The 16,384-nt window shown below is 53.7% G+C and overlaps 2 protein-coding genes across 3 annotated transcripts; both read right to left on the reverse strand.

Annotated features, from left to right (window-relative positions):
* Window positions 1-307: 307 nt before the first annotated feature.
* Window positions 308-3,399, reverse strand: C1QC (complement C1q C chain). Its single transcript, XM_032302634.1, has 3 exons — window positions 3,273-3,399; window positions 2,771-2,964; window positions 308-1,148 (listed from the first exon to the last, which is right to left on the reverse strand). Exons 2-3 carry the CDS (start codon window positions 2,949-2,951, stop codon window positions 592-594), a joined length of 738 nt encoding a protein of 245 aa, XP_032158525.1. The 5' UTR covers window positions 2,952-2,964; window positions 3,273-3,399; the 3' UTR covers window positions 308-591.
* A 3,243-nt stretch (window positions 3,400-6,642) lies between these two features.
* On the reverse strand, window positions 6,643-9,691 carry C1QA (complement C1q A chain). 2 transcript variants are annotated; one of them, XM_032302619.1, is made up of 4 exons: window positions 9,541-9,691; window positions 8,945-9,023; window positions 8,489-8,658; window positions 6,643-7,453 (listed from the first exon to the last, which is right to left on the reverse strand). In XM_032302619.1, the coding sequence occupies exons 2-4, from the start codon at window positions 8,992-8,994 to the stop codon at window positions 6,879-6,881; spliced, it is 795 nt and encodes a 264-aa protein (XP_032158510.1). In that variant the 5' UTR covers window positions 8,995-9,023; window positions 9,541-9,691; the 3' UTR covers window positions 6,643-6,878. The 2 variants fall into 2 exon arrangements, with proteins under 2 accessions (XP_032158510.1, XP_032158511.1); XM_032302620.1 differs by lacking the exon at window positions 8,945-9,023 and having other exon boundaries at window positions 9,541-9,682.
* Between the last annotated feature and the right edge of the window lie 6,693 nt (window positions 9,692-16,384).

Raw genomic sequence — 16,384 nt, forward strand, 5'->3', positions numbered from 1 at the left:
CGCAGCCACAATTCCGCACGGGTCTGGGAATTCGAACACGCCTGTTTACCCGTGAGCATGGACAGCTTTAATGACAGGAGCACCTCTCACCCAAACAAGTGACAGCAGATGGCCCATTGGGGACCTCTGGCGGCCTTCAATCACACTCTCCCAAATGGCCACGGGATGCTGAGTGCCAACCTTTACTGAGCACCAGCTAGATGCTCTGTCTAAATCTAGAGCCCGCAGATGGCAGCGGCAGGTGCAAAGCTGAGGATGAAGAGGCCGCTTCTTGGAGAACTTGGCAGTGAGAAGCCTGAGACTTGCATATTTATCAAATTATTTATTTATTTATATATCTCCTTGCCTTTCCCAAGACTTGGGGTTGGTGGGGGCAAAAAGCATTGACAGTATTAGAAGGTGTTGGTTAAGTCTCAAAGCAGTGACTCCTGAAGGAGCTCAGAGGAGGGAGAAAACGTGGGGCAGGGGGTCAGGGTGGGCTTCCTGGAAGAGGAGTCCATCAGGTAGGGAGAATGGCCTGAGCACAGTGGTTTTTTTCGGGGAAGCTCAGGGAGGCGGGGCGGCCCTGGGGCTGGAGCCAGCCTGACCGCCCTAGTCAGGAAAGAGCAGGAAGCCAGAGAAGACGCTGTCGGAGCCTTCGGTGCCCACCATGCCATTGTAGTCATTGACTGCCAGCCACACCTGCTCCCCTACCTGCAGCCGCAGCAGCACGCTGCCCGAGCTGACCTGCTTGCTGTTGGACATGTGGTCACAGAAGGTGGTCACCTTGGTACCACTGCGGTACAGGTGCACACACAGGTTGGCCGTCTGCGACGTGTGGTACACAAAGTAGTAAAGCCCCGGGACTTTGCAGGTGAACTTGCCGGTGCTCGTGTCGTAATCCCCCTGTGGATTGGTGATGACTGTGTTGAACTTGACCAGGCTGTTGGGCCTGGGGTACTCGGCCGTCTGCCGTGTGACTGTGAACACGGACTGGTGCTTCTGCTTGTATCTACCCTCCTCGCCCGGCTCCCCTGGGGGTCCCATGAGGCCGGGAACCCCGGGAATCCCAGAGGTTCCCATGGGGCCATTTTTCCCAGGAAAGCCAGGTGTGCCGGGTTCTCCCTTCTGACCCTTGGGTCCTCGTGTTCCCGGGATAGCTGGGATTCCTGGGGAGAGAGCAGGTGGGAAGGAAGTGATGGGACAGGGAACAGGGATTCCGAGGAAGGATCAGACCCCAGAGAGCCACTGGGAGCTTGGAGCGGGAGCGTGCGAGAGCTGGGCACAGCACAGGAAGTGCTCGGGAAGGTCAGCTCCTGGTGAGGCCTGGAGGCACTGCAGGGCCCTGTCTTATCCTTCAGGACAGCTTCCAGCAACTGTTTGGGAGGGGGCAGACGTGCTGGGGGAGGGACCTGACAGGCAGTGGGGGGTGGTGGCCAAAGGCATGGCCTTTGGCATAGGACAGGATTCCGCTGTGTGAGTTTGGGTAAGTTGCTCAGTCTCTCTGAACCTCAGCTTTAACATTTATAAAATGGCCGTATGGCACTTTAAAAAAGGATTTTGGCCGCAGTTTTCTCACTTGTAAAACGGAGTTAACAATTTTACCTACTCCATAAGGTAGGCATATGCTAAGCATTTGGAACCATGCCTGGCATATAGTAGGAGCTCAATAATTGGGGACTGTCAGCCACCCAGGCCACAGGATGGCCAGAGATAGCCTTGTAGTGTAAGTTCTTGAAAAATGGCAGCCCTGGGGGCCTCACTTGGCTCACCCTGAATCGAAGAATTCCTTCTGGATTGTTGGCAAAATTCCATTCTAGTGCCAGGAGGGAAGATGGCAGTGGGGAAAATCCCAAGGACATTCCTTGTCCCTGGCCTCCCCCTCCACCGCTTCTGCTGCCCCCCAGCACCTCCATCCAACCTCACCCCAGTCTCACCCATGCTGGCTCTAGACACACCTGCATCCCAGATATGCACCTGACCCAGAAGGCGCCCCCAGACTCCAGCACCTGCCCAGCACCCACACACCCCCGATGTCCTTAGCCCTCTTTGCTCATGCTAGGACTTGCCCATCATTCTGCAATCCCGACTTCTCACTCCCCATATCCCCAACTCCTTAGGATCCCAGGGAGGAAAGTGAGCACAGACCTCCCATAAAAGCAATGATGACAGCTGTAACGTGCATAGCTTACGCATCCCCGAGACCTTACCACATGCGCGGTCCTGTTTTACATTCCAACTTGTTTAATCATCCCAGCGCCCCTGTGCCGCCTGTACTACTGTCTCCCCATTCGACAGATGAGGACACTGAGGCTCTTTGCACAAGGAAGTGGTAGGGCCATCTGTGCAATGTGGACACTCACCATGTCCACTCCACCGGGTCCCCCCAGCAACCCCACCCCCCGCCCTGAGGTCCATGCTGCAGAGCAGGTGGTTGGAGGGGTTGTAATCAAAGAGCACAACACTTTAGAATTTGCCAAAGGTCTCCAGGGTCATCTCCTGTGATCCTCCCCCCACTTCCTGGACGGGTGCTCTCATTCTCTCCTTGGTGTCAGAGGAGACACTGAGGCACAAAATTGGGGAACGGGGGGACCGAGTCCTGGGGTCTGAGGAGAGATGGGTGACCCCTGCCAGGAAAGCTGGCCTCTGCTCGGAGAGCTGGTGCAGCAGAGGATTGCACGTCTTGCTAGCAAGTGGCCGTCCTCCTTCCCCCAGCTGTAGCCCCCGATGGACACGTGCCCGCTGCCCCCAGGCCTCCCGTGATGCCTCCCCAGCAGGCTGGCAGACTCACCTGGCTCGCCCTTGGGCCCCGGCAGTCCATCGTAGCCATCCTTCCCGGGGGCCCCTGGTAGGCCCGGCATCCCGGGGATCCCGTAGCAGCCTGTGCTGGCCTGGCCCCCAAGTGGCAGCACCAGCAGGAGCAGCAACAGGTTTAGTCCGAGGTGGGGCTGGGCACTGGACCCCATGTCCATCCTGGGGAAGGATCTGGGTAGGGAGAGAGCTGAGTTGGCCCCCGCCAGCCCCTCACCCACCGTCCTCACTCGCTTGTTCCCCAGGCCAGTTCTTCTCAGCCCTCCGGAGCCTGCCTCCCTTCCCCAGGCCCCTTCCCTTGCCCCTTGAGGGCTGGGACCACAGGATGGATGGAGATGGGACCTCGTCTCTGCGCCCAGGCCCTCAGCTCGGCAGCGATGGGGACCCTCCTTCCTTTCACCAATCAAGTTGTCCCCACGTTTCAGGGAGGCGGCAGGGGGAACTGCCAATTGCCCTCGCCTGGGCGGGGGTCCTGGCCTCACCTGGGTTGGCAGGATTCTGGTCTGGTCACAGAGATGTCCTTAGATCTGCTTCCGTTCTCCCTGGCGGGAAGATACCGTGTCAGAGTAGTCACATCGAGGAGGGCCCAGAGCAGGCTGGGCGGCCCCCTCCCCTCTGCTCACCCTGCTTCCAATCCCACATCCCCTTTCCCATAATTCTTCCTGACTCAGTACTTTCTTTTGGGTACTGAGTCTGGCTGACCGCAGCAATGCCCCTGTGTTCCCCACCCCAGGGTCATGCGTGTCTGAAATGAGGAAATGTCTACCCCACCCCGGGTCTGCTGGAGGGCGTGTGTGTGTGTGTGTGTGTGTGTGTGTGTGTGTGTGTGTGTGTGTTAGAGAGAGAGAGAAAGTCCTTACCAAAAATCACGTGCAACTGATTTCTTGGGGTCCAAAGCCTTGCTCTGACCCCTCTGCTTCGCTGCCCCAAGAAACAAACCTCGCATGCACTTGTGAAGTGGCAGGCCTTATTCTAGAATCTTCCGTTTGCCCCTCTCACTTGTTACACTTGGGGGTGGACACCAGGATGGGCAAGCCTCGATGGCAGGCAGCCTGCTGTGATGGACAGAGTCAGTGGCCTCGGATGTCCTCCAGCCCTGACACTGCCTTGCTCTGAGGCCCTCTGCAAACCACTCTAGGCTTCAATCTTCTGGTCTGTATACTGGGGGGGTGCGGGGGGCAGGAGGGCAGGTCTAGGTTTTGCATGTGCGCGCGTCTTCCTTTGCTGGGGCCCTTGATGACCCCTGCCTCCCTTGCCTCCATCTCCGGCACCCCTGCATCTGGTCTTGGAACCTGTGGTGGCTGCTGCAGGGTTGCTGGTTGGGGCCAGGCTCGCAGAGCTGGGAGAGAGCCCTCTCCTCTCTTCCTGTTCTCCTCCTATGACATTCTTAGGAGGAGGGGCTGCTGAGCAGTTGAGGGGTCCCACCCTGACACTCTACCTGTCCCCGGTGTCACTCGGGGTGAGGCCTTTGACCTCCCTGAGCATCCATTCCTCCTGCGTAAATGGGGGGTTCCAATAGCTCCCATGCAGGGCAGTGGTGATGACCCAGCAGGACCCAGTGAGGCAAGCGCAATGCTTAGCCTGGTGCCAGGAGTGAGCGGGGTTCACAGCTCTGCCCCTGCCCCACCAAGTGACCTTAAGGGCCTCGGTCTCCTTTTCTGTCCCTACACCCTTTCGCCCAGGGCTGCAGAATGTGATCTGAGGGCAAGGATGTGAATGAACTTGGCCCCGGAAGTCCCCAGCAGGTAGAGGGCTGGGAAGAGCAGAAAGGGTAGACATGACATTGCTGGGTAGACCCCATCTTCCATTCTCATCTTGTTTGCGCGGGTCCGTGTTGTCCAGCAGGTGGCAGCCTTGGCCCATGCTCAGCCTGCCCGGCCCCAGCGTCCAGGCCCTGCTGGGCTTGGCCTGAGCCTGTTCCCCTCCTCTGGATGATCTGCCTCAGGCAGGGTGGGTGCGGGGGTGCGTCTAGGTGGGATTTAGGATAAGGGGCCGCCTGACCCTCCCTGCACTAGCCTGGTTTCTCCCACCACTTGCAGGGGCTGCACTCGGGACATCTTCGAGTCCCATTGCAATGAGAGGAGCGCTCCACTCTGGGGTCAGCAGAGCCGGTTCACATCTCCGACCTGCCACTCTCTGGCAGTGTGACGGCGGGTAGGCATCTCCTGTCCCTGAGGCTCCGTGAGGAGGGATTGCTGAGATCCGGTGTGTCCGTGGCTAGGAAATACCCAGCCCATCGTAGGTGCTCGAAGATCTGCTTCATTTTCTGGAAGCGTATGTTCTGGGCCAGGAGGCAGGGAGCTGGGGCAGACCAGAGGCCCGAAGCAGACAGAGGGGCCAGAGGAGACCAGCACAGCCCTGGGGCTACAGCGGGGTCACCCTCTCCTTCCTGACCCCCAGAAGCTGCAGGTGGGGCAGCCCCGGCCCAGGAGAGGGTCTCGGGAGTCTGTCCAAGGCCTGGGGGGAGGTACGGGTTTGTGGGGACTCCAGCTGCTCCTTGTGTCCGACAGTAGGTGGGAGACACCGATCCTGGGCCTCGGGGGCCGGCCGGTGGGAGTGTGAGCGCATGTGAGGGTCAGCCAGTGAGAGAATTGAGGCGGTGCTAAGGCACATGCGTGTTGGAGGATGAGGAGGGCGTGGCACGGGTGTGCCTGGGACACATGTGTCGAGGTTGTGTGTGTGTCTGTGTGTGTGTGAGAGAGAGAAAGTGTGTGTGTATGTGTGCGTGTGTGTGTGTGTGTGTAAGAGTGTACTTCTGACAGTTTAGGAGGGGTACTTGGGTGTCTGAGGCACAGAGTGCCTGGGTAGGACAGCACGGATACCCCAAGTATGTCTGCGGGTGTGAAGGTTTCAACGAGTGTGCACATGTGGTGTGCAGATGTGTGGTGTGCAGATGTGTGGTGTGTGTGCAGCGCGGGACACAAATGGCTTTCTCTGGGGAAACACCCAGGGCATTAGACATCCTCAGAACCAAACTTCCGGCTACTTATTGTCTTCGCATTCAGAGGACGAGGTGGGGCTTCTTGCCTCCGAGCAGCTCTGCACAGGCTAAGTGGGACCCCGGGAATATGCACCGTGGGCCCCCCAGACCTTCTCAGTCCCAGCCAGCAGGGATGCCCAGCCCGGGAGGGAGGAAGCCCCAGCCTCCATGCTTCCCTGGGGCGGGGGGAAGCCCAGGACAGGACTCAGGAACCTAGCTTCGGGGAAGACTGCTGGTTGCCCTTGGGCTAGTCGCTCCCCTTCTCTGAGTCTTGCTCATGTTTTGCTGTTTTGCATTGGAAATCAAGTGTCACCTGTCAGGCATGTGGCTATGGAGGCTGGCAAGGGTCACCGTCGCACACACGCAGGATCGGATACCGTTAAGTTCTGGGTTCAAATCCCAGGTCCTCCTCTTCAACACTGACCGTGGGCTTTATGCCCACCTCATGCCCCCAGCCTGCCTCACTATCTGGAAAGTAGGGTCGTGATACCCACCTCACTCCCCAGCCCTACAGATGAAACAAAATACAACAATGGCTCAAACTTCCGAAGTCCTGACTATGAAGCAGTCCCTGTTCTGCAATTTCCGTGTCTTAAGTCATTCAGTCCTCCCGACAAGGCTTTGAAGTAAGTGCCCTTGTTATTCCCATTTTACAGATAAAGAAACTGAGGTCACTCAAGTTATGTCATATACATACGGTTGGCCAACTGGTAAGTGGTGGCCTAGGATTTGAACCCAGGCTGCTGAGGCTCCCAGGACCTCCTAAATACAGGTTGTAAAATACGAAATACAGGCTTGCCTTGTAAGCACTCAGCGATTGTCATTCCTGTGCTCCCTCCCAGTGCCCAGAACAGCATCAGAACCTCAGGCTTAGCACACAGGAACTCAAGTGTTTATTCTAGGAAGAATTCTAGGAAATCCATCTTACAGTGGGCAGTGGGCAGTGAGTTTTTGGGGGCTCCGGGAGCCAGCCCTCACCCTTCAGGCAGCTAAAGCAACAGCACTCTGATAGAGAGCAGACCATAGAAACCAGAGAGGTAGAAGGTGTGGGCTGGAGTCACACAGCAGGAAGCATGTGCAGCCAGGGGTGGGAGGGTCCTTCCCGGGCTCAGATGGACGGGAAGATGAGGAAGCCGCTGAAGACACTATCCACCTCCGGGCCCTGGTAAATGCGGCCCTTGACGGGGTCTTTCTCAATCCAGACCTGGTCCCCGTGCTGCAGCTGGAGAACCATGCCCCCGGACACCACCTGGAAGATCCCCTTGCTGTTGGTGTCACAGAAGCCCAAGGAGCGCCGGAACTGGTTCCTCCCGGACGACACGATGGACAGGCAGATGTCCCACTTGGACACCACCTGGAAAGTGAAATAGTAGTAGCCCGGCACAGCACAGAGGAACCGGCCCGTGTGGTTCTGGTACGGGCCTTCCTGGTTGGTGATGACCGTGTCGAAGATGACCACGTTGCCACCCATGGGGGGGTTCCGCCTTATGGCTGAGAAGGCCGGCCGTGGCTGGTCCTTGATGTTTCCTGGGTTGCCCTTGATGCCTTTCGGTCCTGGGAAGCCAGGGAGACCCAGGGGGCCACTGGGTCCAGGAAAGCCCATGTTGCCAGGCTTTCCAGGGGGCCCAGGTTCCCCCGGGTCTCCTTTAAGGCCTTGGATGCCTGTCCGCATGCCGGGAGCCCCTGTGGGGAGAAAGGCCAGATCTGGAGGGGGAGTCCAGTGTCCACCAGTCCTCAGGGAGATGGCTGGGACCTCGGCTGTGGTGGGATGGAGGATGCGGGAGTGCCTGGGCCTTTAAGACCTTGATTCTGGCTGGTTGTGTGACCTTGGGCAAGTGTTTCAACCACTGACCCTCAGCTCCCTTATCTCTAAAGTGGAGAAAAGTGAGAACAGGTACTTGGAAGCTGTCAGATTCTTGCAAAAGCAGGACAGGCTCCTCCACACCTCGCCGGGCCACTGCCCCGGACTCCTTTGGGTTCGGGACTACATTTAGGAGGCCTGGATGCCAAGTCGCAAATGTTCATGCAGATCCTTCTGGTCTGCTCTGGACTGGGAGGCTCCAGGGGACTGAGAATATCTTTTTCTACTCTGAGCATGTCCTCCTCCTTTTTCCTTCACAGCCACACCCCTCCCCCACCTTTTTTTTTTTTTTTTTTTTTTTTTTTTTAAGAATGTGAGTTTCTGAAACTGGAAGGGGCTAGGAATGGGGAAGCAGGGACTGAGTTGGGTGTGGGGGCTGGAAGGATGCAGAAAGGATAGTTGCCGTGAACTGATCATCTCTACGTGCCAGGTAGGGTTATTTTTTCCATTTTACAGATGAGGAAGCCGAGGTTCAGAGAGAGTCAGTAACTTGCGCGAGGTCACACAGCAAGATGAGTCTCCTGAGTTCAAAGATGAGCACCTTAATCGTTTTGGTAACTGAACGACAACCCAGGACTGGACGCTACTCCAAGACCTTTCACGTTTGTTGTTTGTGGTGGTCCGTGAGAGAGAGGACTCAGGCAGGAAAGGGGTTCAGAGAGAGGCCTGGCAGCCTGGGGACATGTCCAGGGAGGAGGATAGGTTCCCCTCAGCCCCGGGGACCAAGTGCAGATTGCAGGGGCTTCATGTGGGGACCCAGGTGGATTCCTGCTTCTTGGGGCCGCCCCCAAGCATCCACCCCGGAGGCCAGGCCCAGCCAAGGGACGAGGGGCTGGGGTCTAGAGGGAAGGGCTTACCTGGCTCCCCTCGCTCCCCCTTGAGGCCTGGCCGTCCGTCTCGGCCAGGTGGTCCTGCAGCCCCCGCCCTCCCGTCCGGTGCTCGGCACACGTCCTGGGTCACTGTAGAGGCCAAGGATACGGCCAGCACACAGCCCACCAGCCAGCCCCGCGGGGCCTCCATGATGCCACTGCGAAGACATAGGGGCGGGGCTAGACCTCACACACTCACACACACCCAACTCGTACTTGCACTTGAATCCCACACCTACAATGATATCTACACATACCCCCGCCACCGGTGCACATACACACCTCCAGGGCCTTCGATGTCTACCTTGCACCCAGCCCCAGTGACCCCGTACGTACATGAAGCACCAGAAATTCACACAGATGCCACACACAACTGAAGGTACACACTCAGACACACAAGCTTGGCCTCCAGTCCCATAGAACAAACACAGGGAGCAGACTCACAATCCACTCCACACTTCCGGATGCACGAATGACGCCCAAATGGACTCCATCTCGCACTCAGCCACACACTCATATAGTCCTACAGATGATCAATTCCATTGAACAAATATTTATCAAGCGCCTACTTCTTATTTAATTAACACTGTCTCACCCAGATGGCAGAGCTGTGCGTACACATAGAAATTCACAGCCCCCTGACACAACGCGTGTGCTCACCACCCCCACACATACTCGACCCCTTTCAGCACCTACTGGAGTGTCTACGGGACCCCTGTGCTGGCTCTGACACTCCCAGGCTTTCCCCAGCTTCTTGTGTCTTGGGGAGGCCAAAACCCAGGAACTCTGGTTAGAGGGATGGGTTTATATCACCACTTCTCACTAACTCCCAAACCCGAGGAATGAAGATGGTCCCCCCACTCACTTATTCTGGGTCCTGGATCCGGAACCCCCCCCACCACCACCACCGGCCAACTCTGTCCTGACACAGAACCAAGGACAGTGTTCCCCCTCCCCTGCCTTTGTGGTCCACCCCCCTAGGCCAGCTCCCCTGGCTCCCTGAATTTCACAGCCCCCTCCCCCTCGGACGCTGGCCTCACCTGCCTCAGCTGGCCGTCAGTTCAACTGGATGTTCCTGTCCTCCACCGAGGGACCGCTGTGGGACACCCAGCAGGGGTGCTGCCCGCCTGGCTGTGGCCAAGTTTCACATCCTTTCCTATTTCCCCTTCTCCTTCCCTGGGCCTGCCCCCAGCTTTGCCCCAGAGGCCAGAGGCCTCCCGGAGACAGTTTGAGCAGACCTCAGCAAGACTGGGACACTGGACATTCGCCCCACCCCCCACCCACGCACGCAAGCTGGTGTGGGGGCAGGGACAGCAAGGCAGGAGTCTGCAAAGACAGAGGCCGTGGAGGGGGTCCTGGGTAGGGTGTGAGAACCAGGGAAGCACAGAACATCAGGGCAGACGGGGTTTTTCTAAAAGTCAGTAACTTGAAAGACTTTTTCGAGTTTATGAAAGCAACATGTATTCATTGTCAAAAAGCTTGGGAAATACAGAAAAACACAAAGGACAGTGCAGTAGTGATGGGAAGCTTAGTAATCAGCTTTCTAGACCTGCCACTTCCTAGCTGCCCTTGGGAAGTTACTTAACGTGCCGGGGCCTCGGTTTTTTTATTCATAAATTGGGAACAACAGATTTGACCTCATCGGAGTATTATAAAGTTTCAATGACATAAATTATAAAGTTTCAATGACATAATATATATACAAAACACTTGGCATGGGATGAACACTTAATAAGTAGCTTTTATTGGATTTAAAAAACAGCAACAAAAGTCCATGAATGCTATCATCTAGAGAGTTACCCTTTGGCAGGATCATCTAGTTACCCTTTGGCAGGATCATCTAGTCTTGCTTATTCTTGCTGACAGGGTGGCTACTACCTGTCGGCCCACATCACTTCACCAGCTTGGACCCCGAGCATCCCTTAGATAGAGCTACCCTTTCTCTCCAGTCTGGAGAGCCATGTGTTCAGGCCCAAGCTGACCAGGTCTTTCTGCTTCTTCCCATGACCGTGGTCACTACCCCCCACTCTGACCATTTCACCAAAAGGAAGATGAGGAGGGGAAAACAAGTCTATTGATCTGGGCAGATGAAGATCATCCAGGGCCAAGGTTTTCAAGCTTCTGGGACCCCTTTTCATTTGCAATCTTGTGTGGTACCCAATATGTATCTGACAGATATAAGTGGGGGTTCTCAGGATAAGAGTGGGGGCCCAGAGTAACTCCCACCAGCCCCTCTCTTGCTCTTGGGGATTCAGGAGGTTAGGAGAGCTGGAATCTCAAGGGCTGTGCCCACTTGTTACTCACTATGTAACCTGAGGCAAGCTATATCATTTCTCTGGACCTCAGTTTCTTTATCTGTAAAATGGGGATGATATAGACTTCTCACTGGGCTGCTACGGATTCTATGAGGAAGTTGATGCTGTCATATACCACATTCAAATAAATCATCATTATGAATAATATCTCTGTGACCGTGAGCAGGTTACCTAACCAGTCTGAGTCTTACCTCCATCTCTCAAGGTGAGGGAGTGGCGGGAGGCAGGAAGGTCACAAGGAGGTTGCACCTGAGAACATGGCTCTGGGCACCCATTTTCTTTGATGGCAGCATGTCAGTCTTGTTTCCCTGCAAGAGGAGTTAGAAATATCATGTGTCGGAGTCAGAAAGGCCAGGCTGATGGCTCCCATTTCACAGATGAAGAAACTAACCACCAGAGACATCATTGCTTGCCCAAGGTCAGAAAGAAGTGGCAGAGTTGGCATGGGGGAAAACCAAATACTGTGAAAGTCTTCTCAAAGTATAGTTTCTGAAATTTTGAATAGATCATTCTTATAGAAATATATAGTGGGCACATGTGAGTTTTTAAATTTTTTTTTTTAATTTAAATAAATAAATAAATAAATAAATAAATTTAAGTAAATAAATAAATAAATGAAGCAAGACTTCATTTGTTAATGAAGGAACCAGCAGGATGAGAAAGCTAGTTCAATAAAGGGTATGAGCAGGAAACATTTACATGTACCTATATATGGAGATAGAAGAGAGAGATTTAGCAGAAAGAAAAACAACAATAACCCAAAAATTAGAATTCTGGAATATTCATAAGGTTGCTAAGTTAGAGGCAACACTGGTGAATGTTTATAGGGCAACAAAATTATAATGTTGGGGGTTATCTTCTCTATTAGAAAGAAATCATTTGCATGATTTCTCTACCAGACAAAAATAATTTGTAACTTACTAGTTTTCTACCAGCTAACAGGGGTCTTTACAGATCCTGGGCCCTGATCAATAGCAAATAATAAGTCAAGCAGAGTGACATTCCCCTAGAGGGTCAGATGACCCTTAGGAGGGCTTGTTAGACAATGTTTTGATTTGACTTTGAAAGGACATCGGTTATCTATTTGCCTTATTTCCAACTGTTGGATGATTTTACTTATCAGGCTGTTGCAAGTGTATAACCCTTCCCAAGAAATAAAAGCCATCGATAGGAATGAACATAGCATTAGTGCGAAAGTAAATGGGTCAGCAACAGCCCTGCGAATGTCACAACAGAGACCCCTTCCATCAGAAGGGATGGACAGAGTCCTCCTCTTTCTCCAGAGCTCAGATTCCTGGAGGGGAGAGGTAGGGGGGTGGGGGGGAGTGTGGGAGGTGGGGGAGGTTGGGGGATGAGAGGAACCGCTCTGTAATGCCTGTAGAGTCATGATCCGTGAGGCCCAGGTGTAGTTAGGGGTTTAAGCAATAACCAAAAAACAATTTTTAAATCACTCACATTCTTTTTTTTTTTTTTTAAGATTTTAAAAATTTATTTGACAGAAAGTGATCACAGGTAGGCAGAGAGAGGAGGAAGCAGGTTCCCTGCTGAGCAGAGAGCCCTATGCAGGGCTCGATTCCAGGACCCTGGGATCATGACCTGAGCTGAAGGCAGATGCTTAACAACTGAGCCACCCGGGTGCCCCTCTCTGAGTGTATTATTATCTCCATATTATTTCAAAGTTTTGACCCCATTCTAACTTTGGAGTTCTAGTCTTTCTGCTCTTCTTTTCTTTTTCTTTTTTTTTTTTTTTTTTTTTTTTTTTTAGATTTATTTATTTGTTTGGCGGGGTGCGGGGAGGAGAAAGAGGGAGAGAATCCTCTGAGCCTGACATGGGGCTTGATCTCAGAACCCTGAGATCATAACCTGGGCCAAAATCAAGAGTCATCTGCTTAACCAACTGTGCCACCCAGGTGCCCCTGGAGTCTAGTCTTTAATTATTTTTTTTTAAGATTTTATTTATTTATTTGACAGACAGAGATCACAAGCAGGCAGAGAGGCAGGCAATGGGGGCGGTGGGAAGCAGGCACCCCGCTGAACAGAGAGCCCAGTAGCTCCACCCCAGGATCCTGGGATCATAACCTGAGACAAAAGTAGAGGCTTTAGCCGACTGACCACCCAGGTGCCCCAAATCACTCCCATTCTTGATGGTGGAGTCACATCTCACCCAAGGGTTGGGGTTCCAAAAATCAGCATATTAAGCAAAAATTGTAAATGGTCCCTATTACCATGGGGTGGGGGGGAATCTTAAGAAAGCGCCAGGTTGGAAACCTTATTATGCCTTTACTATAGACCTGCGTGGTCAGTTTCGGCTTTGACATTAGAACAGAGTTCTCTTTCTTCAGTTGGGTAGCAGCTGACTCACGGATATCCCCCTCACCCCCCAAAACAGGCATGGAATCTTGGAAGACTGGGATCATGCAGCGTTAATGTATTTAGCCCACCAGGGGCTCATGGGATCGGAGGCAGGTCTGTTCCGCTCTCCCTGTCCATGCTCACTCCAGAAATAGGCTCCTTGAGGGTCGGGAGTGGCGGCAGCATCCCCCACCTTATTGAAACTGGTATTTGTAACTCCTTGTCTCTCTGAATCTTATTAGGCAAAATGCAGATTGTCAACTGTTATAGAACAGGGCTCCGAAGTTCCTGTGTTTTTTTTTTTTAATCAAAAAAATTGAAGTATAATTTACATACAGTAAAATGCAGAAATCTTTTTCTTTTATTAGAAAGAGAGAGAAAGAGAGGCAGAGAGAGGGGGAGAGAGAGAATCTTAAACAGCCTCTGGGCCCAGGGGGACGCGATCTTACCCCCGACGTGTGTCTGTCCGTTTCTTATAGCTGAGGAGTATATATACATGCATATATCACACCTTATCAGGTCCTTCCCCATTGGTGGGTATTTTTGTTATGATGAATAGAGCTGCGGAGAGAGCCTTCTCCTGCAATCCCCTTATGCACTCAGGTCTCTGCTGTGCTGTTCGCACACCGTGCAGGAGGCACCGAGCTTACCCCCATACCCGGTCCTCCCCATCCACTGCCGCGCACCTCTCTCTTCAATACCTCTTCCCTCAAAAAACCCCACAAATCTCCGGGGCCCTTCCTGGAACCTCTTTTTCTCCTTCTCCCGGCTCCCATCTCACTCCCCTTGCTCTTTGTTACGGAGATCTTCTTAATGACGGGTCTCCCCTCTTTGGGGCTGAGAATCCTTCCCCTCCTCCTGGGCCTTCAGGGTCTCTCCTTGTATCTCCTTCCCCACCACCCAATGAGATCAGGGTTCTCGTTGGCAAGGTTGGCGGGGCGGACTGGGAATTGGGGAGGGAGCTGTCAGAGCCTGCCACACGTCTTCAGTGCACATGCTTTATTCTCTGCCTCTCTTGGCAGATAAAAGCGTTTGGGGGGCTTGTTCTATGAAAAACGGAGGGGATTGTAAACACCAAATAATTTGCTGGGGAGATGAGAGGCAGCAACGGGTTCAAATTCAGCATCTGCCTTCCGTTTGCTGCACGCGCTTGCACGAGAGAACTCCGGGGTTTGGGGGTGACAACTGACCCCTCCAACTGTGACAAGGTTTCGGGTCAGTGTGGCTTGTCCCCGGTGCGGGACTTAGCAGAAGTCCAGTCTCCTCCTCCCTCCCCTACCTGCCAGCCAGGGGGCCTGGGCACAGTCCCAGTTGAGAAGTTTGGGAAAGGGAATGTAAAAAGAAAACAAAAGAAGGCAAAAGCAATTTCACTGGGGGAGGGTGAAGAAAAAAAAAAGAAGCAAGCCCCCTGTAATGGCTGGTGCCTGCATTCCGGACACCCAGAGTGAAACCGGCACACCGTCCTTCCTTCCAGGGGCCATGTGGCGGCCCACCCGGGGAGAAGTTCCCGACAGGCAGATCTAGCCAGATCTAGGGGGGAAGGGCACTGATGGAAGCCGCCAAGCTTGCAGGCAGGTGAGATGTAAAAAGATGAAGAGGCTTAAGAGAGTTAGGGACCCAAACTGAGCAGGCGGTGGGAGAGTGCGAGGACAGCTTGCCTCTGGTTGGGGTGACCGAGCCCTGGGTTCCGAAGGCTGTGGGGACACCACAGCTGGGAAACGTGTCACCTAGAAGGCCAGATGATGCCCAGTTCTAAAGAGCTCAGACAGACGCAAGAGAAAGCCCTCCTGCCACCTTGCAGGAACCATCTCCCCGATCTGTCCTTCACCTGGCCTGAAATTCCACAGTTACCCATTCTTTCCATGGGGGAAGCATTGCTGTCTTGAGGTGTTTTAAAATCAGAGCTGTGTCTTGGTGCATGTGCAAGATGTTAACCGCCACGCCTTAGCAAGCCCAAGCACTGGGCTTGCTACCAGGGCTTAACATGACGCAACTGAACTCAGAGAGTGTAAGTGATTCCCTTAAGATCACATAGCCAGTCAGTGGTAGAGGTATTTCTATCACCTCAGAAGCCTTTCTGAAGGTTTTCCACTGGCGGAGGTGGGTGGTGTCTAAACCAGGGACTCTGAAAGGGAGAGCGAGGAGTGTAGAGGGGGAAATGTATTGATTGTGGGTGCTTGGAAGGCACCCTCCCCTGGGTTGGGCATTTCACATATATCATCCCATTTAATTGACACGGGATGCTCATCGGGTAGCATTTTGATTCCTTTTCAATGGTGAAGAAACTGGGGTTCAGAGAGATGAAGTGACTTGCTCATGAGTCCCGGGTTGCCACATTTAACAAAGAAAAATACAGGATATTCCGTTAAATTTGAATTCAGATAAACATCGGTATACTTGTGGTATAGTTGTATTTAAAAAAATTGTCATGTATTTTCTCCAGCAACCTACAGAGGTCACACAACCGGGTGGCGATTGTCCCACAGGGCCCTGACTCACTAGGAAGTCTGTCTGGGAGAGAAGGATGGACCAAGGTTTGGCTCCTTTCTGTCTCCCAGGTGAATATGGGCCTTTGTTCCCACCTAGGGTCCCAGTTACCGCTCTTGTGGGTGAGCCAAGGACCCCGGCCAGGTTTCCCCACCATGAGCCCTGGTCCCTACATCATTGCTGGCACAGGCTATCCTCTGGGGGATCTTTCCCTGCCCCAGACTTTCATTAGAAGAGGTCCCTGTGGGCTGGTGGCAGAAGACTTAATTCCAGCTCTGCTGAGTGTGGTCTGACAAATCATCTTTCTGGGCCTCAGTCTCTCCCTCTGTGAAAAAGAGGGAAGAGTTGAATCAAAGCAGTGGTTCCCTTGGGTCCGAGTCCCTGGGACACCACTGCCCCAGCCGCTCCGCTCCCTACTGCTTTAGAAGCCATCGGGTTTGGCATAGGTGCCCTGGGCGGGGTCTCACGCAGGAGGCAGCTCAGCATCTTTCTGGAGCTCGGATAGCAACTCAGGATCTTTCCAACCTTGACACATTGGTTGGGCCCACCCTGGCCCTTTGGACATGACCGTTCTGTATCTCACAAGTAGAGACCAGGATCAGAAGGGTCCAGAAAGGCTTTGCTGGAGTAGGAGAGAGGGGGCAAGTCCTGATAGGTTGAGTAGGAGGATGGGGGAGGGAAGGTCACTAAATCGCCCCTGGGGCTGAGACCATTTCCAACCCGGGAATCC

Source organism: Mustela erminea, chromosome 10 (assembly GCF_009829155.1).
Source record: "Mustela erminea isolate mMusErm1 chromosome 10, mMusErm1.Pri, whole genome shotgun sequence".
NCBI classification, from domain to species: domain Eukaryota; kingdom Metazoa; phylum Chordata; class Mammalia; order Carnivora; family Mustelidae; genus Mustela; species Mustela erminea.